The 16570-nt window shown below is 53.7% G+C and overlaps 1 protein-coding gene across 2 annotated transcripts in view; it reads left to right on the top strand.

The window, feature by feature from the left end:
• Window positions 1-16570, top strand: part of GRHL3 (grainyhead like transcription factor 3) — a 37532-nt gene that overhangs the window by 11591 nt on the left and 9371 nt on the right. Inside the window, exons 2-12 of one of the 2 annotated variants that reach the window (XM_016956387.4) lie at window positions 550-736; window positions 3774-3835; window positions 5601-5946; window positions 6197-6270; window positions 6755-6908; window positions 7111-7222; window positions 8787-8881; window positions 11234-11392; window positions 11813-11891; window positions 12011-12144; window positions 14009-14043. In XM_016956387.4, coding sequence (XP_016811876.1) covers window positions 550-736; window positions 3774-3835; window positions 5601-5946; window positions 6197-6270; window positions 6755-6908; window positions 7111-7222; window positions 8787-8881; window positions 11234-11392; window positions 11813-11891; window positions 12011-12144; window positions 14009-14043 — 1437 coding nt within the window. The remainder of the gene's footprint in view (window positions 1-549; window positions 737-3773; window positions 3836-5600; window positions 5947-6196; window positions 6271-6754; window positions 6909-7110; window positions 7223-8786; window positions 8882-11233; window positions 11393-11812; window positions 11892-12010; window positions 12145-14008; window positions 14044-16570) is intronic. The other variant, XM_063804234.1, reaches the window with a different exon arrangement.

The raw sequence follows: 16570 nt of genomic DNA, 5'->3' as shown, positions 1-16570 counted from the left end.
TTGGCCTGAAATGCCATTTCCCAGACCAGGTTCTGCCTAAGGGCTTCCTCGCCCTGGCTCTCTCTGTCATAGACCACGCTTTCTCCCAGACTTGAAATGATCTACGCCTTCTGTGCCTTTCACAGTCTTGAGGACAACTTCTTCAGTAGAACTCATGATGGGTTATCTGGAAATTTTATTCTTATCACATTGCAGCTTATCATTGGCATTTCCCATTCATTACACGAATTCTCTTTGAATAAGTACGCACTATGAAAGTATTTTATTGAATCCACTCTGTAGTCTTGAAGATCAGGATGATGGCCTTCATGCTGTGGAAGAGGGAACTAAGGCCCAGGTCAACAGCTTCTACATGGCAACATTTGGAATTGATCCAGCTCCAGAGTTTGTGTCCATTCTGCTGCCCCACACTGCCTAATGGTGGCAGAAGAGGCAGTTTCTTGTTTTCAAAGCTAATAACTCTGAATTCCTGGGCGTTGGCCTGCGGCTGCCCATTCACAGACCTTCCTCTGGGATAGCCTAAATTTGACTCTCCTTACTTGCATTCAGTTTCAGGTCTGTGCGGCTGCTAAAGAACGACCCAGTCAACTTGCAGAAATTCTCTTACACTAGTGAGGATGAGGCCTGGAAGACGTACCTAGAAAACCCGTTGACAGCTGCCACAAAGGCCATGATGAGAGTCAATGGAGATGATGACAGTGTTGCGGCCTTGAGCTTCCTCTATGATTACTACATGGTACGTCTACCCCCTCTGGACATGCCCCCTTTTGACTGAATGGGTGTCTTCACTTCAGGCCTCATGGCTCAGCAGCCCACCATGACCACCCCAGCCCCTCATCTCTGGGCCTTTGCACAATGCTGTTCCCTCTGCCTGGCACCCTCCCTTTCCCATGGCTAACCCCTACTCTCAACTTGGGGTCTCAGCTTAAATGTCACTTCATTCATTCACTGGAGAGGAGGCTTTCTTGTCTGGGTGCCCTCAGCAACCACCATCGTCGTCCTTGATGCCATCAAGAATGCTTAGAAGCTTGCTGTTTACACATTTATTTCTTCCATCTTCTGCACGAGACTAAGCTCCTAGAGGATCATTACTGAGTCTTCAGCACACCATACAGCCTGCCACACAGTCTGTGACATGTGCTGACCAAGTGGACAGTGCCTGACCCACTCGTTGCCTGGTCCAAGCACATTCTGTGACAGCAACACTCTTATACCCCACCATCTTCTTTTTGCCCCTGTCCCTCGGATCTTACGTTTCCCTGTCATCCCAACCTACCTGGTACAGCCCCACCACCTGGAGTATACCTCCTACTCTTTAACCCATTCCCTTCCTTCGGGGCCCTTCCCAAGGCCCACCTTCTCTTAGAAGCCATCTGCCACCTCATCTCCCTCTCCTGAGGGTCTTACTGTCTTTCCTACTCCAGCTGCCATTATGTCTTTTACTGTTCACTAACTACTTCTAGGGTCTTGGCCTTGTCTCTGAGAGGCTGTCAGCTCCTGAGAATAGGAATTAGGCCCTCCCATATCTGATAAGTAGGGGTTGGTCCAGTCAGGAATCACGAGGGTATAACACATGACACAACCCCCCTCCCACCTCCAGTGCGTGTGCTAGACATTGCTAATGGATTGCAGCCTGCATTCTCATGAAGGGCACAGGAGGCTGCAGAATCTTTGTCAATGTAGTAATCCAGGTAGGCCCTACTCATCTGTCTGAATTGTCACAAGACAGCAAACTGACTTGCTGTCCCTGGGCTGGGTAACTGCTCCAAGAAGCTTTCCTAGATTGGGGGATGGGGGCACACAGCTAGCCAATTATTGAGAAACTTGAAGATTTAAAGCCACCTTGTACATAAGACCTCAAACTCACTAGCCCAAGAAGTGTTTTATCCACTCTGCCTCAAGAATAAAGGCAAATTCTTTGTGTGAACTCAGAGGCCAAGTGGGTTCCAGATAGGAGAAAGCCCAAAACTATCCTCTGGCTTTGGTTCTCCTTCTGGAGTGGTCTGGTTACCCTACCTCCCTCCTCCCCAGCAGACTGGTGGCATCCATAGAGTGTTCAGCCCAGGTCGACGGAAGAGGAGTTTGAATGGCTGCCTTGGCTTGGGGCCATGGTAGGAACCAGAATTCTAGATCTAGGTTCAAACTGCAGCCTGGGATTTACAGGTTGAGGATGGACCATCAAATACAATCCAACTCCTTGTCCCCTTGGCAAGAAGCCATTCCAGGGCCAGGATGGTAGAAGAGAGGCTCTGAAGGTGACATTGATAATACTGGTTTTAGCGAAGTACAGTGTCTCAGTGAGATACACCTGCCCTGGCCTCCCCATTCCAGAGCACTCTGGATTCAGAGCAGTCCCCTGGACAGTGATGACATGGTCTGATGGTGTGGAAGGAGCACCAAGTCGGGAATTTGAGACCAAGTCCTGCCACAAATCTGGCTTTGGGTAATATAGTGCTAAAGGCAACTGCTTACCATTTCTTACTGAATGTCCACCACTGTGTCAAGCACTTTCCTTCATACTCTCTTGGGGTGTGATTAAGAGTACAGGCTTTGGAGGCTATGCTGGGTTGGGGTCCTGGTTCTAGCTGTATCAGCCTTAGAGACAAATGAATTAGAATGTTCTAAGATATAACAATATTATAATTATACTCATGAAAGGTCACATTTATATAGTGCTCTCCATGTGCTAGGTGCTATTCTGAGTGTTCAAAGTGACCCCCTGAGTTTGGTATTATATGATGATCTCTGTACAGATGAGGATATGAGGAATGGAGAGGTTAAGGGACTTGTGTAAGGTCACACAGCTAGTATGTGGTAGGTCTAGGAACTGAACCCAAGAAAGCTGGATTCAGAGTCTATGCTTGTAAGTACTAAGACAATAGAGTCTCTCTGAGCCCCCATTTCCTCATCCATAGAATGGTGATGATACTAGTAGACATCTCAGAGTGACTGTGAGGACTAAGAGATGAGAAGGCACTTAGTACAAGGCCTAGCCCATATGAAGTACTCTATTAAAAAAGGGAGTATTTTTTATTAACAAATATTCATAATCCCCTTTAAGTAGGTATTATAACCACTCACTTGACATATGAAGAAACTGAGTCTCAGAGAGGCGTAGTCATTTATCCAAAGTCACAGTGCACTTTCAAGTAGCATTTCTAGGACTTATGCCAGGCCTGCCTGACTCCAAATTTCATGCTCCTTAACTATCAAGCTTGAGGTTCTTCTTCCCACTCCCTGACTTGGGGCTCAGACTAATCATAGCTAGAGCTCCAGCCAGTGGGAAAGACTGGAGGGTTTTCTAGTGAGCAAGTGTATTAGTCTGTTCTCACGCTGCTAATAAAGACATACCTGGGACTGGGTAATTTTTAAAGGAAAGAGGTTTAATTGACTCACAGTTCAGCATGGCCAGGGAGGCGTCAGGAAACTTACAATCATGGAGGAAGGGGAAGCAAACACATCCTTCTTCACATGGCGGCAGCAAGGAAAAGTCCCGAGCGAAAGGGAGAAAGCCCTCTTATGAAATAATCAGATACGATGAGAACTCACTGTCACGAGAACAGCAGCATGGGAGTAACCGCCCCCATCATTCAATTACCGCCCACTGCCATGTGATTATGGGAACTACGATTCAAGATGAGATTTGGGTGGGGACACAGCCGAACCATATCACCAAAGTTACTCCCCTGCCTGGCCAAAGCTGCAGGAGGGGATTGAGGCTCCTACCAGCAGAAGCTTAGCCATGCATAAATCCTTCCTTTCTCTCTTCTCAGGGTCCCAAGGAGAAGCGGATATTGTCCTCCAGCACTGGGGGCAGGAATGACCAAGGAAAGAGGTGAGGCTTGCCAACACCCTCTGCCTCTTTGCCCTTCCCCACCTCCACCTGGAGCCTCTTCCACACAGGTTTGACTTATCCATCAGGCACAGGAGGCACAGTGCTGAGGGCCCACAACACATTTTGGGATCCATGATAGTGTTTTCATTTATTTTAAAATTAAAAGAAAAAAATCAATATAATCCAACTTGGATTATATTCATCTTTATACCATTGTACTTACTAAAGATATTTTTTAATATTTTGGAAGAGGCCAGTGAAGGCAGAGCCTAGGGCTCTTGAAAGTCCTAATGAAACTCAGCTTGAAAACACACACACACACACACACACACACACACACACACACCCACACCCCAGATGCCTATAGGCCATGTGGGCTGGAGTTTACTGAAAACAAACTTCAAAGCCTTAGTAATAGAAAAGCCCTGGGGGCAGCTTTTCTTTCTCAGCTTCAAAACCCTCTCCCCTGCAGCCCCACAGCCTCTGGGGGAGGGAGACCTGTGTTGGGGGAGGGAGACCTGTGTTGGGGGAGGGACATCTGGGTTCCCATACTTCTTCCCCTGGCATTAGTGCCCCAGGGCATTGACGTTCCTTTCCTTTAGAAAGCGGCCCAGGCCATGCTTAAGACTAGATGGGCACTGGAAAGACCTTGTCCCTCTTTCTCCACTTTCTCCTTCCTGGCCAATCAGGTGACTTCTCACAAATGACCCTGTAGGGCCTCTGCTGGGAAGCCTTTTGAAAAATTCAAACAGGCCTTGCAGCTTATCTCATAACCCAGCCTGGGCCTGCAGCTGGCTCAGGGCCAGTCCCCTCCACTGCCAGGAACAGTGGGTTTGGGTACGTGGGGACCTTTCTCAAAACTAATTTTTTTTTTTTTTTTGAGACGGAGTCTCGCTCTGTTGCCCAGGCTGGAGTGCAGTGGCACGGTCTTGGCTCAGTGCAAGCTCCGTCTCCCGGGTTCAAGCCATTCTCCTGCCTCAGCCTCCCGAGCAGCTGGGACTACAGGCTCCCGTCACCTCGCCCGGCTAATATTTTGTATTTTTAGTAGAGATGGGGTTTCACCATATTAGCCAGGATGGTCTCGATCTCCTGACCTCGTGATCCGCCCGCCTCGGCCTCCATAAGAGCTGGGATTACAGACGTGAGCCACCGTGCCCTGCCACTCAAAACTAATTTTTAAAAATATCATTAGCTCTTCTGATTACAAAAGCAACACCAGTCTCTTGCAAAAGATTCAAACTCTTCAGAAATGTATAAAGTAAAAAAAAAATTCCTATAATCCTGTACCCCTCTCCCGCTTAACAGTTTGGGGTACATCCTTCCAGATCTTTTTCTAAGCATGTGTTAACTGTACTCACAGATACATGTTTCTCCCACCCTCCCCACTTTGTACACACCCCGCTAGGGTTGACTCAATGCAGTTGTTTTGAAGTAGGGACATTTTGACACAGAGACATTTGACTTTGGCTAAAAATAAATGATTAAACTTTCAGGGTTTTTTGTTTTTGTTTTTAATAAGTACTGTAATGGATAAAACAGATGTTGCTCCCATAACCCTGAGCCTGTGCTTGGTTCCATTCTCAGCACCTCCCTGCTCATCCCTGTGGCCAACTGGGCTGCTACAGTGTCTTATTTCGTGCATGCTGGATGGGCCTAAACATTACACTGGATCAAAGGCCAGTGTGTCAGTTGCCTTCCACTCTAGCCAAAGACCCCCCTTTACCCCCAGAGAGAAGTACACTCAGCCCCTTTTCTTTCTCCCCAGGTACTACCATGGCATGGAATATGAGACGGACCTCACCCCCCTTGAAAGCCCCACACACCTCATGAAATTCCTGACAGAGAACGTGTCTGGAACTCCAGAGTACCCAGATTTGCTCAAGAAGAATAACCTGATGAGCTTGGAGGGGGCCTTGCCCACCCCTGGCAAGGCAGTTCCCCTCCCTGCAGGCCCCAGCAAGCTGGAGGCCGGCTCTGTGGACAGCTACCTGTTGCCCACCAGTGATATGTATGATAATGGCTCCCTCAACTCCTTGTTTGAAAGCATTCATGGGGTGCCGCCAACACAGCGCTGGCAGCCAGACAGCACCTTCAAAGATGACCCACAGGAGGTGAGGGCGCATCCCCGCTCCCCTATAGCATAGATATGTGTGTGCATGTACAGAATAAGAGAAGATAGTGAACAGATCAGAGCTTTGGAATCCATGGGGGAAAGCATCCTAGAGCTGAGACGGGATTGCCATGTACTATTGTCCAAGTTGTACACTGTAAAACCTGCATAGCTGTAATGCACAGCCCTGGGCTGAGGCTTCCCAGAGTGAATGTGAGCATTTATTCTCTTGGGGCTGTGTTTCTCTGCAGTCGATGCTCTTCCCAGATATCCTGAAAACCTCCCCGGAACCCCCATGTCCAGAGGACTACCCCAGCCTCAAAAGGTAACTTGGTCTCCCTGGACCCTCAGACACCTGGGCAGTGGGCAGGAGGCTGCAGACAGAGCCCCACACTGTCCCCAGAGCATAGCAGGCACAATCAATTAATGAGAAGTGGGGGATGAAGGCAGATAGATAGAGGGAGACAGAATGATTCCCACATCCTGTCCCCGGGCTGTGATAGGGAGCTCAGAACTTGTACCTTATCAGAAAACTGAGGTTCTTTTATCCTTAGTTTTCCCTGGTTTTGTCACCCCTCAAGGTTCTCTCTAATTTTCATTGGGCCCTCATTATTCAGCAGGACTGTGGCTCAACAAAGCCATTAAATAGAACCCCCAAATTGAGGAAACTGGGGCCCAAGGAAGTAAGGTTATTTTCCAAGGTCAAACGGCAAGTCTGTAACATAGCCTCAGGCTTCCTGCCCCACTGCCCTCTAGGAGACTTCCTGCCTGGGAGCCCAGCCTCACTGTCCTCTCGCTCCTCCCTGCAGTGACTTTGAATACACCCTGGGCTCCCCCAAAGCCATCCACATCAAGTCAGGCGAGTCACCCATGGCCTACCTCAACAAAGGCCAGTTCTACCCCGTCACCCTGCGGACCCCAGCAGGTGGCAAAGGCCTTGCCTTGTCCTCCAACAAAGTCAAGGTGCGTTGGCCTGGAGCAGCTTCAGAAGGGGTGGAATGGGGCAAGATATACCTCCTCCTTGGGTTAGCCACGGACCCTGGGGAAAGGCTGTTTGATAATAGCCCATTGCCACAGGGTTGGGGAAACTGAGGCAAAAGGGCAGGCCATTGGACCCAGGCTCTAGGAAGAGGCCAGGAGTGACTGTGACCAACTGTGCTTGCAGAGTGTGGTGATGGTTGTCTTCGACAATGAGAAGGTCCCAGTAGAGCAGCTGCGCTTCTGGAAGCACTGGCATTCCCGGCAACCCACTGCCAAGCAGCGGGTCATTGACGTGGGTGAGAGCCTTCTCAAGCCTCCATTCCAGCTCCTCTCTCTCTCCCCACCCCCGCATCAATCAGGCCTTTTTCTTACTCACCCCTGTTTCCCTACCTGGCTCTGACCTCTGTCTCCAGGTCAAACACTGTGGGGTTTGCAAGGATTTGCATCTGTTGACTAGAAGTTGTGGCGTCTTTTCTGTATTGCTTTGGGATAAACAGGGCCCTGGGGACCCTAGCAGTGTGAGATAAATAGGCTCCTGCGATGCTGGCCTGTTTGTCTCCATCAGGAGGCTGATGAAGACACAAATGCACAAGATAAGATGCAGGCAGCAGGTTCGGAAGGCCTGAGGCACAGCACAGGACGTTCAGCTTTTGGGAGCTGGGCGGGGGAAAGGCTCCCTGTGGGTGCCACCTCGTCCCCATCCCTAGCCCTGAAACAAGTGGGAGGCACAGCCCGCCCTCAAGTCTTCAGCTTCTGGCTCCCTTACTCCCTTCCTGGCTGTGTGATCTATGTCACCTCACCTTCCTGAGCCTCAGTTTGTTCAACTCTCAAATGGGCTGAGGCCAGCTGCCTTGCCTGCTTACAATGCTGATTTCAGCTTAGCAGCTATGTGCCCTGGGGAACATGATACACACGGGACTGTTTAATGACTTGCCCGAGAGGCTGGATAGCATAGCAGTGAGGAGCATGGGTTCAGGAGCCAGACAGATCTGAGCTTCAGCCCCTATTCTGCCTTTTATTAGCTGAGTGACCTTAGCCAAGTAACCAAACCTCTCTGAGCTTCATTTTCCTCATATGTAAACTGAATACTCAAAGCATAGTTGTGAAGGATGAACTGAGGGCTTAGCATATTGTAAGTGTTGAAGAAATGGCACTTGCTAGTCCTACTACTTTTGCTACTGCTCTTACTCCCCCTATTACTGTTGTTATTACCATACTGCTGCTGCTGCTTCATCTGGGAGAAGTCCCAAATCACAGCCCTGGTGAAAAGTATAACCTCCACCCCCAACATGATGAGACTATTTGGCAAAGCTTGGGATTCCCTCTGGGGCTTTGGGCAGATCTGCTTCTCAGGCTGGACCTGTTTTCCCATCTGTAATCCAGGGCACAGGAATCCCTTTTCCTCCCTGGATTGAAGTGTGGTTCTTGGGGGAGAGAATGTATGCCCCTGCCAAGAGTGAGGCCCAGTTTTTTTTGTTTTTTTTTTGAGACAGAGTCTCGCTCTCTCACCCAGGCTAGAGTGCAGTGGCGCGATCTTGGCTCACTGCAACCTCTGCCTTCCAGGTTTACTTATGCCATTCTCCTGCCTCAGCCTCCCGAGTAGCTGAGACTACAGGCGCCTGCCACCATGCCCGGCTAATTTTTTGTATTTTTAGTAGAAACAGGGTTTCACTGTGTTAGCCAGGATGGTCTTCATCTCCTGACCTTGTGATCCCCCTGCCTCGGCCTCCCAAAGTGCTGGGATTACAGGCGTGAGACACCACGCCCGGCCGAGTGAGGCCCAGTTTTTAATGCCTCCCTCCTCAAGTGGTCCCAGATCCCTTCCTTCCTGATTCTCCTTCTGGTCTCCTGCGGTTTCAGCTGACTGCAAAGAAAACTTCAACACTGTGGAGCACATTGAGGAGGTGGCCTATAATGCACTGTCCTTTGTGTGGAACGTGAATGAAGAGGCCAAGGTCAGTGCTGAGGGCAGTGGCTGGGATGGGACTGGGCCGCCTGGAAGTTCCTATTCTGGGGTAGAGGCTTTCTTGCACCTAGATTAGTGTCATTTGCTCCGACGAGGGCACTCATGGAGGAGGCAGGATGCAGTGTAGTATGGAAGCTTGGGCTTTGGAGCCAGGCAGGCTGGGTCCGCATCCCACCCTTCCACCTATTGGTCCAAAGTGTGACTTTGGACCAGTGCCTTAGTCCCTCTGAGCCTAAGTTGTTTTGACTATAAAATAGGAGTGGCATCATAGCACCAACTGGTAGGTTGTAGTGAGGAGCAGGTGAGATAAGTAAAAGGTAGAGCACACGCCTGGCCCAAAAGTGGCAACTGTTGATATTACTCCAGTCCACCCATTTACTAGATGGGAAAACTGAGCCTTTTGCGTGGTCACACAGCAAGCCACTGGGGGCACCCAGGTTTCTTGACTTCTTGGCCAGCGCAGAATGTCGCATGCAGGAGAAATGCGAAGGAGTCCGGTGAATGAGGGCTCGAATCCCAGTTATCTCACTTCTCTGAGCCTGTAAAAATGAGAACAGTAACCTGCCTGCTAGGATTGGAGTGCAGAGCCCACAAGATCATGCATGTCTACAAACCGGAGAGGCCTGAGAGATGGAGCCTCTGGTGATGTTTTCATGCCAGTAGTTAAGCCGTTAAGATTCTTCCAGCCTTAGTGCTTGAGCCCAGCCGCGGGCTTGCCGTGTGCTCATGGGCCTCGCTGTGTCTTGGTTTGCTGTTTAGAGAGCCGGCATGGTGGAGAGGCACTAGTGTGGGAGTCAGGAGCTGAGCACCTTCGGCCTGTCCCTTCCCCTCCCTGGACCAGGCTTACCTCACTCAGCAGGGTCAGGTCCAGCTCATCTCAGGGGCATTTCTGGCCTGGAGAGGCTGGGGAGCTAACCCCTGCCTCCCCGCCTGCCTCCAGGGATGGCCAGGCTGCCTGGAGAAGATGGAGGTGCAGGAGCTCAGAAAACACAAAGGGAGCACAAAGGCAGGGATTATTATTATTCAGACTGGCACCGGGCTGGAGGAGGAGCTGGGGCCTCGGGTTCAGGGAGTGGGGAGTTTCGTGGGAAGGGAGAGATGGGTTTCGGTGGGGATTTTCTCACAGCCTTTTAAGCCCCCAGGCTTGGGTCTTTCTCAGGTGCGAGCTGGGCGGGGGCTGCATGAGGGCAGAGCTGGCTGAGGGGGAGGTATGTCTGGCATGTGCCTGGGGGCCTGGTCTGCACAGCCAGGGAAAGAAGGGGGTCTGCTCAGACACACACCCCCACATCCTGTTTGCATCAGGGTCATTTCCAAAGGAAATGTTTCAAAGACCAGGGGCCAGCCTGCGTCGGGGGGACCGGGGTTCCCATGGAGCCCCAGAGGAGGACAATCACCAGGTGACCTTGCCAGGGTTTGCCCCGCTGAGACTGACCCCAGGCGACCATCAGTTGGGCATAGGCTTTGGGATGAGACTTCCAGCTGTCCCTCTCATGGCAACGGTTATAACATATCAAGCCTACACACCCCACAGCCACACAAGATAGGTTTCATTATCCTCATTCTGCAGACAAGGAAACCGAGGCTCAGTGAGGTGAAAGGATTTGTCTGAAGCCGTATATGGCTAGTGAGCGGCAGAGCCCAGCTTCCCGCAGCAGGTGTGGGCGGCCCCTCCTCCAGGCTCACTTTGTTATGCCCCACGCCTGACTCCCTAGGGGAATGGCAGCAATTATAGCCCTGCTCAGAGCATCTGTTTCCCCGGCTGTAAGATGGGGTGACTAGGACGCTCCCTTGCTGTATGTGGGGTGGGATCAAATCAGCTGAAAGAACCTGTCACTAGAGGGTCCTGCTATGGCTAGAGTGGGTGGTTGGGGTGGAGAGGGGCTGTGTCTCTGGGCCAGCAGGAAAGTGGTCTCCTTGTGCTGGGGACAGGGGACTCAGCCCTTTTCCACCTCCTTGTCCTGAGTTGCAGAAAAACGAGGCTCTGGATCTTAAGCTCCTATAGGACTCTTGACATCCCCCCCAGTCTCCACCCCTTGGGCTGCCCTTGGCAGTCTAGCGGAAACTGTACCAACAGCGGTGAAGAGCCTGGGCTATGAGTCTGGGTTCAAACCCCTGCTGCACCACACACTGCCCGTGTCATCTCGGGAAAGTTGCCCCACCTCTCTGAGCATCAGCTTCCCTATCTGTGAAAGAGGAGTGCTGATGTTTGCCTTCTAGGGGCCTAGTGAGGCTTAAGGGTGAGCAGCAGGCACACAGAAGGCTAGAAATACAGGATCACTGTGGGACGGTGGGGCTGGCCACCTGGGCAGGCCACTTACCCAGCAGCCCCCTCTGTCTCCAGGTGTTCATCGGCGTAAACTGTCTGAGCACAGACTTTTCCTCACAAAAGGGGGTGAAGGGTGTCCCCCTGAACCTGCAGATTGACACCTATGACTGTGGCTTGGGCACTGAGCGCCTGGTACACCGTGCTGTCTGCCAGATCAAGATCTTCTGTGACAAGGTGGCTGGACTGGGCAGACCCTATACTGGGTCCCGGGGAGGTAGAAGGGCCAAACCCAGACCCGTGCATCCTCCTAGCCTCTCTGGGTTGTCCGTCTCTCTCTGTTTTTCTATCCCTTCTCCTCCTTCCCCTCTCCTCCTCCACCCCCACTCCTCCATCTCTCTGTCTCTCTGAGTTTCTTCTTTTCTGTCTTCTGTCTGTCCGCCTCTCTCATGGCCTGTACTGACCTCAGGCAAGCAGGGCCAGGCCCCACTGGCCAGGCTGGGCCAGGTAAGTGCTGGTACCTTCCCATTTCCTGGTCTTGTTCTGGAAAAAAGAAGGACCAGAAGCTTGGCCCATATTTAAGATGCAAAGCAGCAGCTGTGAAAGTAGCTAGCCCCTCCCAGGCCCTTGGTGACCCTCTCTCCTTTTCCCCTGCAGGGAGCTGAGAGGAAGATGCGCGATGACGAGCGGAAGCAGTTCCGGAGGAAGGTCAAGTGCCCTGACTCCAGCAACAGTGGTCAGTGGGGATCCAGGGCCTGGGTGGGCTCGGCTGGCGTGAAGGGGAGAAGGAGACCAGAGGTGGGAGGGACTTGAGTGGAGGGACCTTGGGGCACATTGGCTTCCTTCTCCCATCAGGCGTCAAGGGCTGCCTGCTGTCGGGCTTCAGGGGCAATGAGACGACCTACCTTCGGCCAGAGACTGACCTGGAGACGCCACCCGTGCTGTTCATCCCCAATGTGCACTTCTCCAGCCTGCAGCGCTCTGGAGGGGTGAGGCCAGGGCTGGGGTCTCGGGAAGGAGCCGAGAGAGGGTCCTGGCTCCTAGGTGGGGCCTGCCTTAGCACAGACCAGTGGGGAGCAGCCTGCCCCTCAGCCAGTTTCAAGACCTTTATTGAATCATAGGGGTTTAAACATGTATATATGGTCCTATAGCTTCAGTGACCTATTGTACTGAAGAGAAGAATGTTATGAAGAAACAGATTTCGTAACCATTAAAACGTTCATGCTTAGGGCACACAAAGAGGAGGCTTCTGATACCTGATCCCAAATTTGATTGCAGCCCCATGGAATTCTCACGGCAGCACTTGTGGTGCTCACTGTGTGCCAGGTGCGGCTCTGAGCGCTTCCCAGGCATCACCGTCCTTACCCTTCTCTACAGCCCTGGGAAGTCAATAATAATGTCTCCCTGGATCTGTGGGGTAGAAATGGAGGCACAGAGAAGTTAAGAAACCTCCTGAGATTGCACAGCTAGTAAGTGGCAGAGCCAGGATCTGGACTGAGGCACCTGTTCAGAATCCACACCTTTCCCCACTAGCTGTTCTGCCTCTCAAGCAGCCGGGACTGAGCGCCTGGCAGCCAGGAGTGGGCTGGGTTCCCTGTTACAGCTGTCCTCCGAGAGACTGCACCTACCCCCTTTTCCAGGCATGGTCCCACAACAATTCAATGGCAGGGTCAAGACCCCAGAGCCTGTCTCCTAGTGCGCTTCCATACTGGAGAGTCTGAGCACTTCCTTCCTTTAAGGGTACAGCTCCGCACTGTTTCTTCAGGAATATTTATACAAATGGACCTCGGTGTACAAGGCATGTTTAGTGTATTGACTTAGGACAATGAGGTGTAGACAGTGGCGCTGAGAAGAGCGGCCAGTGCTGACAGAGCTTGGCACAGGCGCAGAGCACTGTCTGTGTCCCTCCTCTCTCTGCCATCCTGGGAGCTGCGCTGTGGCCCCGCAGCACAGGCGGTTGTGTGAACCTGTTCTCTCTTGGCTCTCCTCACTCTCTCACCAACTAGAGGCCCTCAGTAAGGAGATGACCACTCAGGGTGAAGGCCCCTGTGGCTAGGTTGACAGTCAACCTGTGGGGGTTGAGGGTGGGCCAGTCTCCACACCTGTGAGCCTGGGAGAGGGGAAGCCCAGGGTAATAGCCAACAGAGAGCCTGAGTTTGAACCCTGACTCTGCCTCCTGCCGGGCGTGTCATCTCTAGAGCTCTCTGCTCTCTCTAGGTCTCAGCTTCTTACCTCACAAGACTGACTGATGCCTGCCCCACACCGCACAGTGCCAGGCACACTGTAGGGTCCAAGAAGAGGGCCTCTGGCCAGGCTTAGTGGCATACACCTGTAATCCCAGCTACTTGGGAGGCTGAGGCCACAGGATTGCTTCAGCCCACGAGTTCGAGGCTGCAGTGAGCTGTGATGGTGGGACTGCACTCCAGCCTGGGAGACTCTTTCCCCCCAGAAAAAAAAAGAAAAAAAAAAAAGGCCTGTTGCCCTTGCTCCCTTGGCCCTCAGCTCCAACTGCCTAGTTACCGGCCGCAGGACCATCTGCAATTCCCAGCCCTTCTGGGCATGCTGGGGCCCAGGTGGGGCTCAGTGTGACTCTGCTCTGACAACATGGCTTTAGCACCTCCTGTGTGTTCATTGAGTCCTTGACCCATCCAGCTCAGGCTGGGTGATTCCTTTCCACTCAACATCTCAGGTCACTTAAGGGCACTTGTCTGAGCAGAATGGGCTAGAAAGGCATTGTAACAGTATTCTCCCCACCTCCCACCAAAAATATTCCTCCCAGAGAGCCTCCAGCAGTCGGGGGCTCCTCTCATTTTCCTGCGTGTGATGGAAAATGTCTTTTTCACTTCATTGCAGGCAGCCCCCTCGGCAGGACCCAGCAGCTCCAACAGGTATGGAGAGAAACAACCACATGCCTCCATCCACACCTGTGCCCCCTCCACACCTGTGCCCCCTCCACACCTGTGCCCCCTCTACACCTGTGCCCCCTACACCTGTGCCCCTCCACACCTGTGCCCCTCCACACCTGTGCCCCCTCCACACCTGTGCACCCTCCACACCTGTGCCCCCTCCACACCTGTGCACCCTCCACACCTGTGCACCCTCCACACCTGTGCCCCTCTACACCTGTGCCCCCTCCACACCTGTGCCCCCTCTACACCTGTGCCCTACACCTGTGCCCCTCCACACCTGTGCCCCTCCACACCTGTGCCCTCTCTACACCTGTGCCCCCTCTACACCTGTGCCCCTCCACACCTGTGCACCTCCACACCTGTACCCCTCCACACCTGTGCCCCTCCACACCTGTACCCCTCCACACCTGTGCCCCTCCACACCTGTACCCCCTCCACACCTGTGCCCCCTCCACACCTGTACCCCCTCTACACCTGTGCCCCCTCCACACCTGTGCACCTCCACACCTGTGCACCTCCACACCTGTACCCCTCCACACCTGTGCACCTCCACACCTGTACCCCTCCACACCTGTGCCCCTCCACACCTGTACCCCTCCACACCTGTGCCCCTCCACACCTGTACCCCCTCCACACCTGTGCCCCCTCCACACCTGTACCCCCTCTACACCTGTGCCCCTCCACACCTGTGCACCTCCACACCTGTGCCCCCTCCACACCTGTACCCCCTCCACACCTGTGCCCCCTCCACACCTGTGCCCCTCCACACCTGTGCCCCTCCACACCTGTGCCCCCTCCACACCTGTGCCCCTCCACACCTGTGCCCCCTCCACACCTGTACCCTTCCACACCTGTGCCCCCTCCACACCTGTGCCCCCTCCACACCTGTGCCCCTCCACACCTGTGCCCCCTCCACACCTGTGCCCCCTCCACACCTGTGCCCCCTCTACACCTGTGCCCCCTCCACACCTGTGCCCCTCCACACCTGTGCCCCTCCACACCTGTTCCCCCTCCACACCTGTGCCCCCTCCACACCTGTGCCCCCTCCACACCTGTACCCCCTCTACACCTGTGCCCCCTCCACACCTGTGCCCCTCCACACCTGTGCCCCCTCCACACCTGTGCCCCTCCACACCTGTGCCTCCGCCACACCTGTACCCCCTCTACACCTGTGCCCCCTCCACACCTGTACCCCTCCACACCTGTACCCTTCCACACCTGTGCCCCTCCACACCTGTGCCCCTCCACACCTGTGCCCCTCCACACCTGTGCCCCTCCACACCTGTGCCCCTCCACACCTGTGCCCCTCCACACCTGTGCCCCCTCCACACCTGTGCCCCCTCCACACCTGTGCCCCTCCACACCTGTGCCCCCTCTACACCTGTGCCCCTCCACACCTGTGCCCCCTCTACACCTGTGCCTCCTCCACACCTGTGCCCCTCCACACCTGTGCCCCTCCACACCTGTGCCCCCTCCACACCTGTGCCCCCTCCACACCTGTGCCCCTCCACACCTGTGCCCCCTCCACACCTGTGCCCCCTCCACACCTGTGCCCCCTCCACACCTGTGCCCCCTCCACACCTGTGCCCCCTCTACACCTGTGCCCCCTCCACACCTGTGATCCCTCCACACCTGTGCCCCCTCCACACCTGTGCCCCTCCACACCTGTGCCCCCTCCACACCTGTGCCCCTCCACACCTGTGCCCCCTCCACACCTGTGCCCCCTCCACACCTGTGCCCCCTCCACACCTGTGCCCCCTCCACACCTGTGCCCCTCCACACCTGTGCCCCCTCCACACCTGTGCCCCCTCCACACCTGTGCCCCTGCACACCTGTGCCCCTCCACACCTGTGCCTCCGCCACACCTGTACCCCCTCTACACCTGTGCCCTCTGTACCATGCCCACTGTACCATGCCCATTGCCCCCAGCCTGCTTTTCTCCCTGTTCCTTGCAAGCTAGGGTGTGGGGCCAGAGGAGGAAGCCACCAACTTCTGTCCCCAGCCCCCAAGCTAGATCCATGCTTCTTTCTCATTGAAACTGCCTGGGTTTTTATGGGTTTGTTTTATGTGAAAAGTTGGCGAATCTCTGGCGAGACACCCGCTTGTAAAAAGGGAAAGGAAAAGAGTCTGTGGTGGTGCAGATTCAGAGAGAAGAGGGAAGCTGTGCTGGAGGCTTAGGGGATGAAAACCCTCCATCTCCTTCCCCAACACACCCCCACTGGGGGGCCTAGCTGGGGCCGGCACCCCTTGACACTTTGGCCTAGGAAGGGCCTTTGTGTCCTTCCCTCTGTCAGTCACAGCCTTAGTGCCCTGAGCAGTCCCTTCACCTCTCTGAGCCTCAGCCTACACATTTGTCAGACGAGGAAAACAGCCTCGAGAGGGTGAGGAGGGCAGTGTGGATATGGAATCTTCGTAAGTGGGAAAGCACTTTATGAAGATCATTTGCTGTTATGATCAGTTTCTTCCCTATGAACAAAATGTACTTTTCACTTGGTGCTTTCACCCC

This window comes from Pan troglodytes, chromosome 1 (genome assembly GCF_028858775.2).
Source record: "Pan troglodytes isolate AG18354 chromosome 1, NHGRI_mPanTro3-v2.0_pri, whole genome shotgun sequence".
NCBI classification, from domain to species: Eukaryota; Metazoa; Chordata; class Mammalia; order Primates; family Hominidae; genus Pan; species Pan troglodytes.
This window is presented reverse-complemented; position numbering and strand designations above follow the sequence as displayed.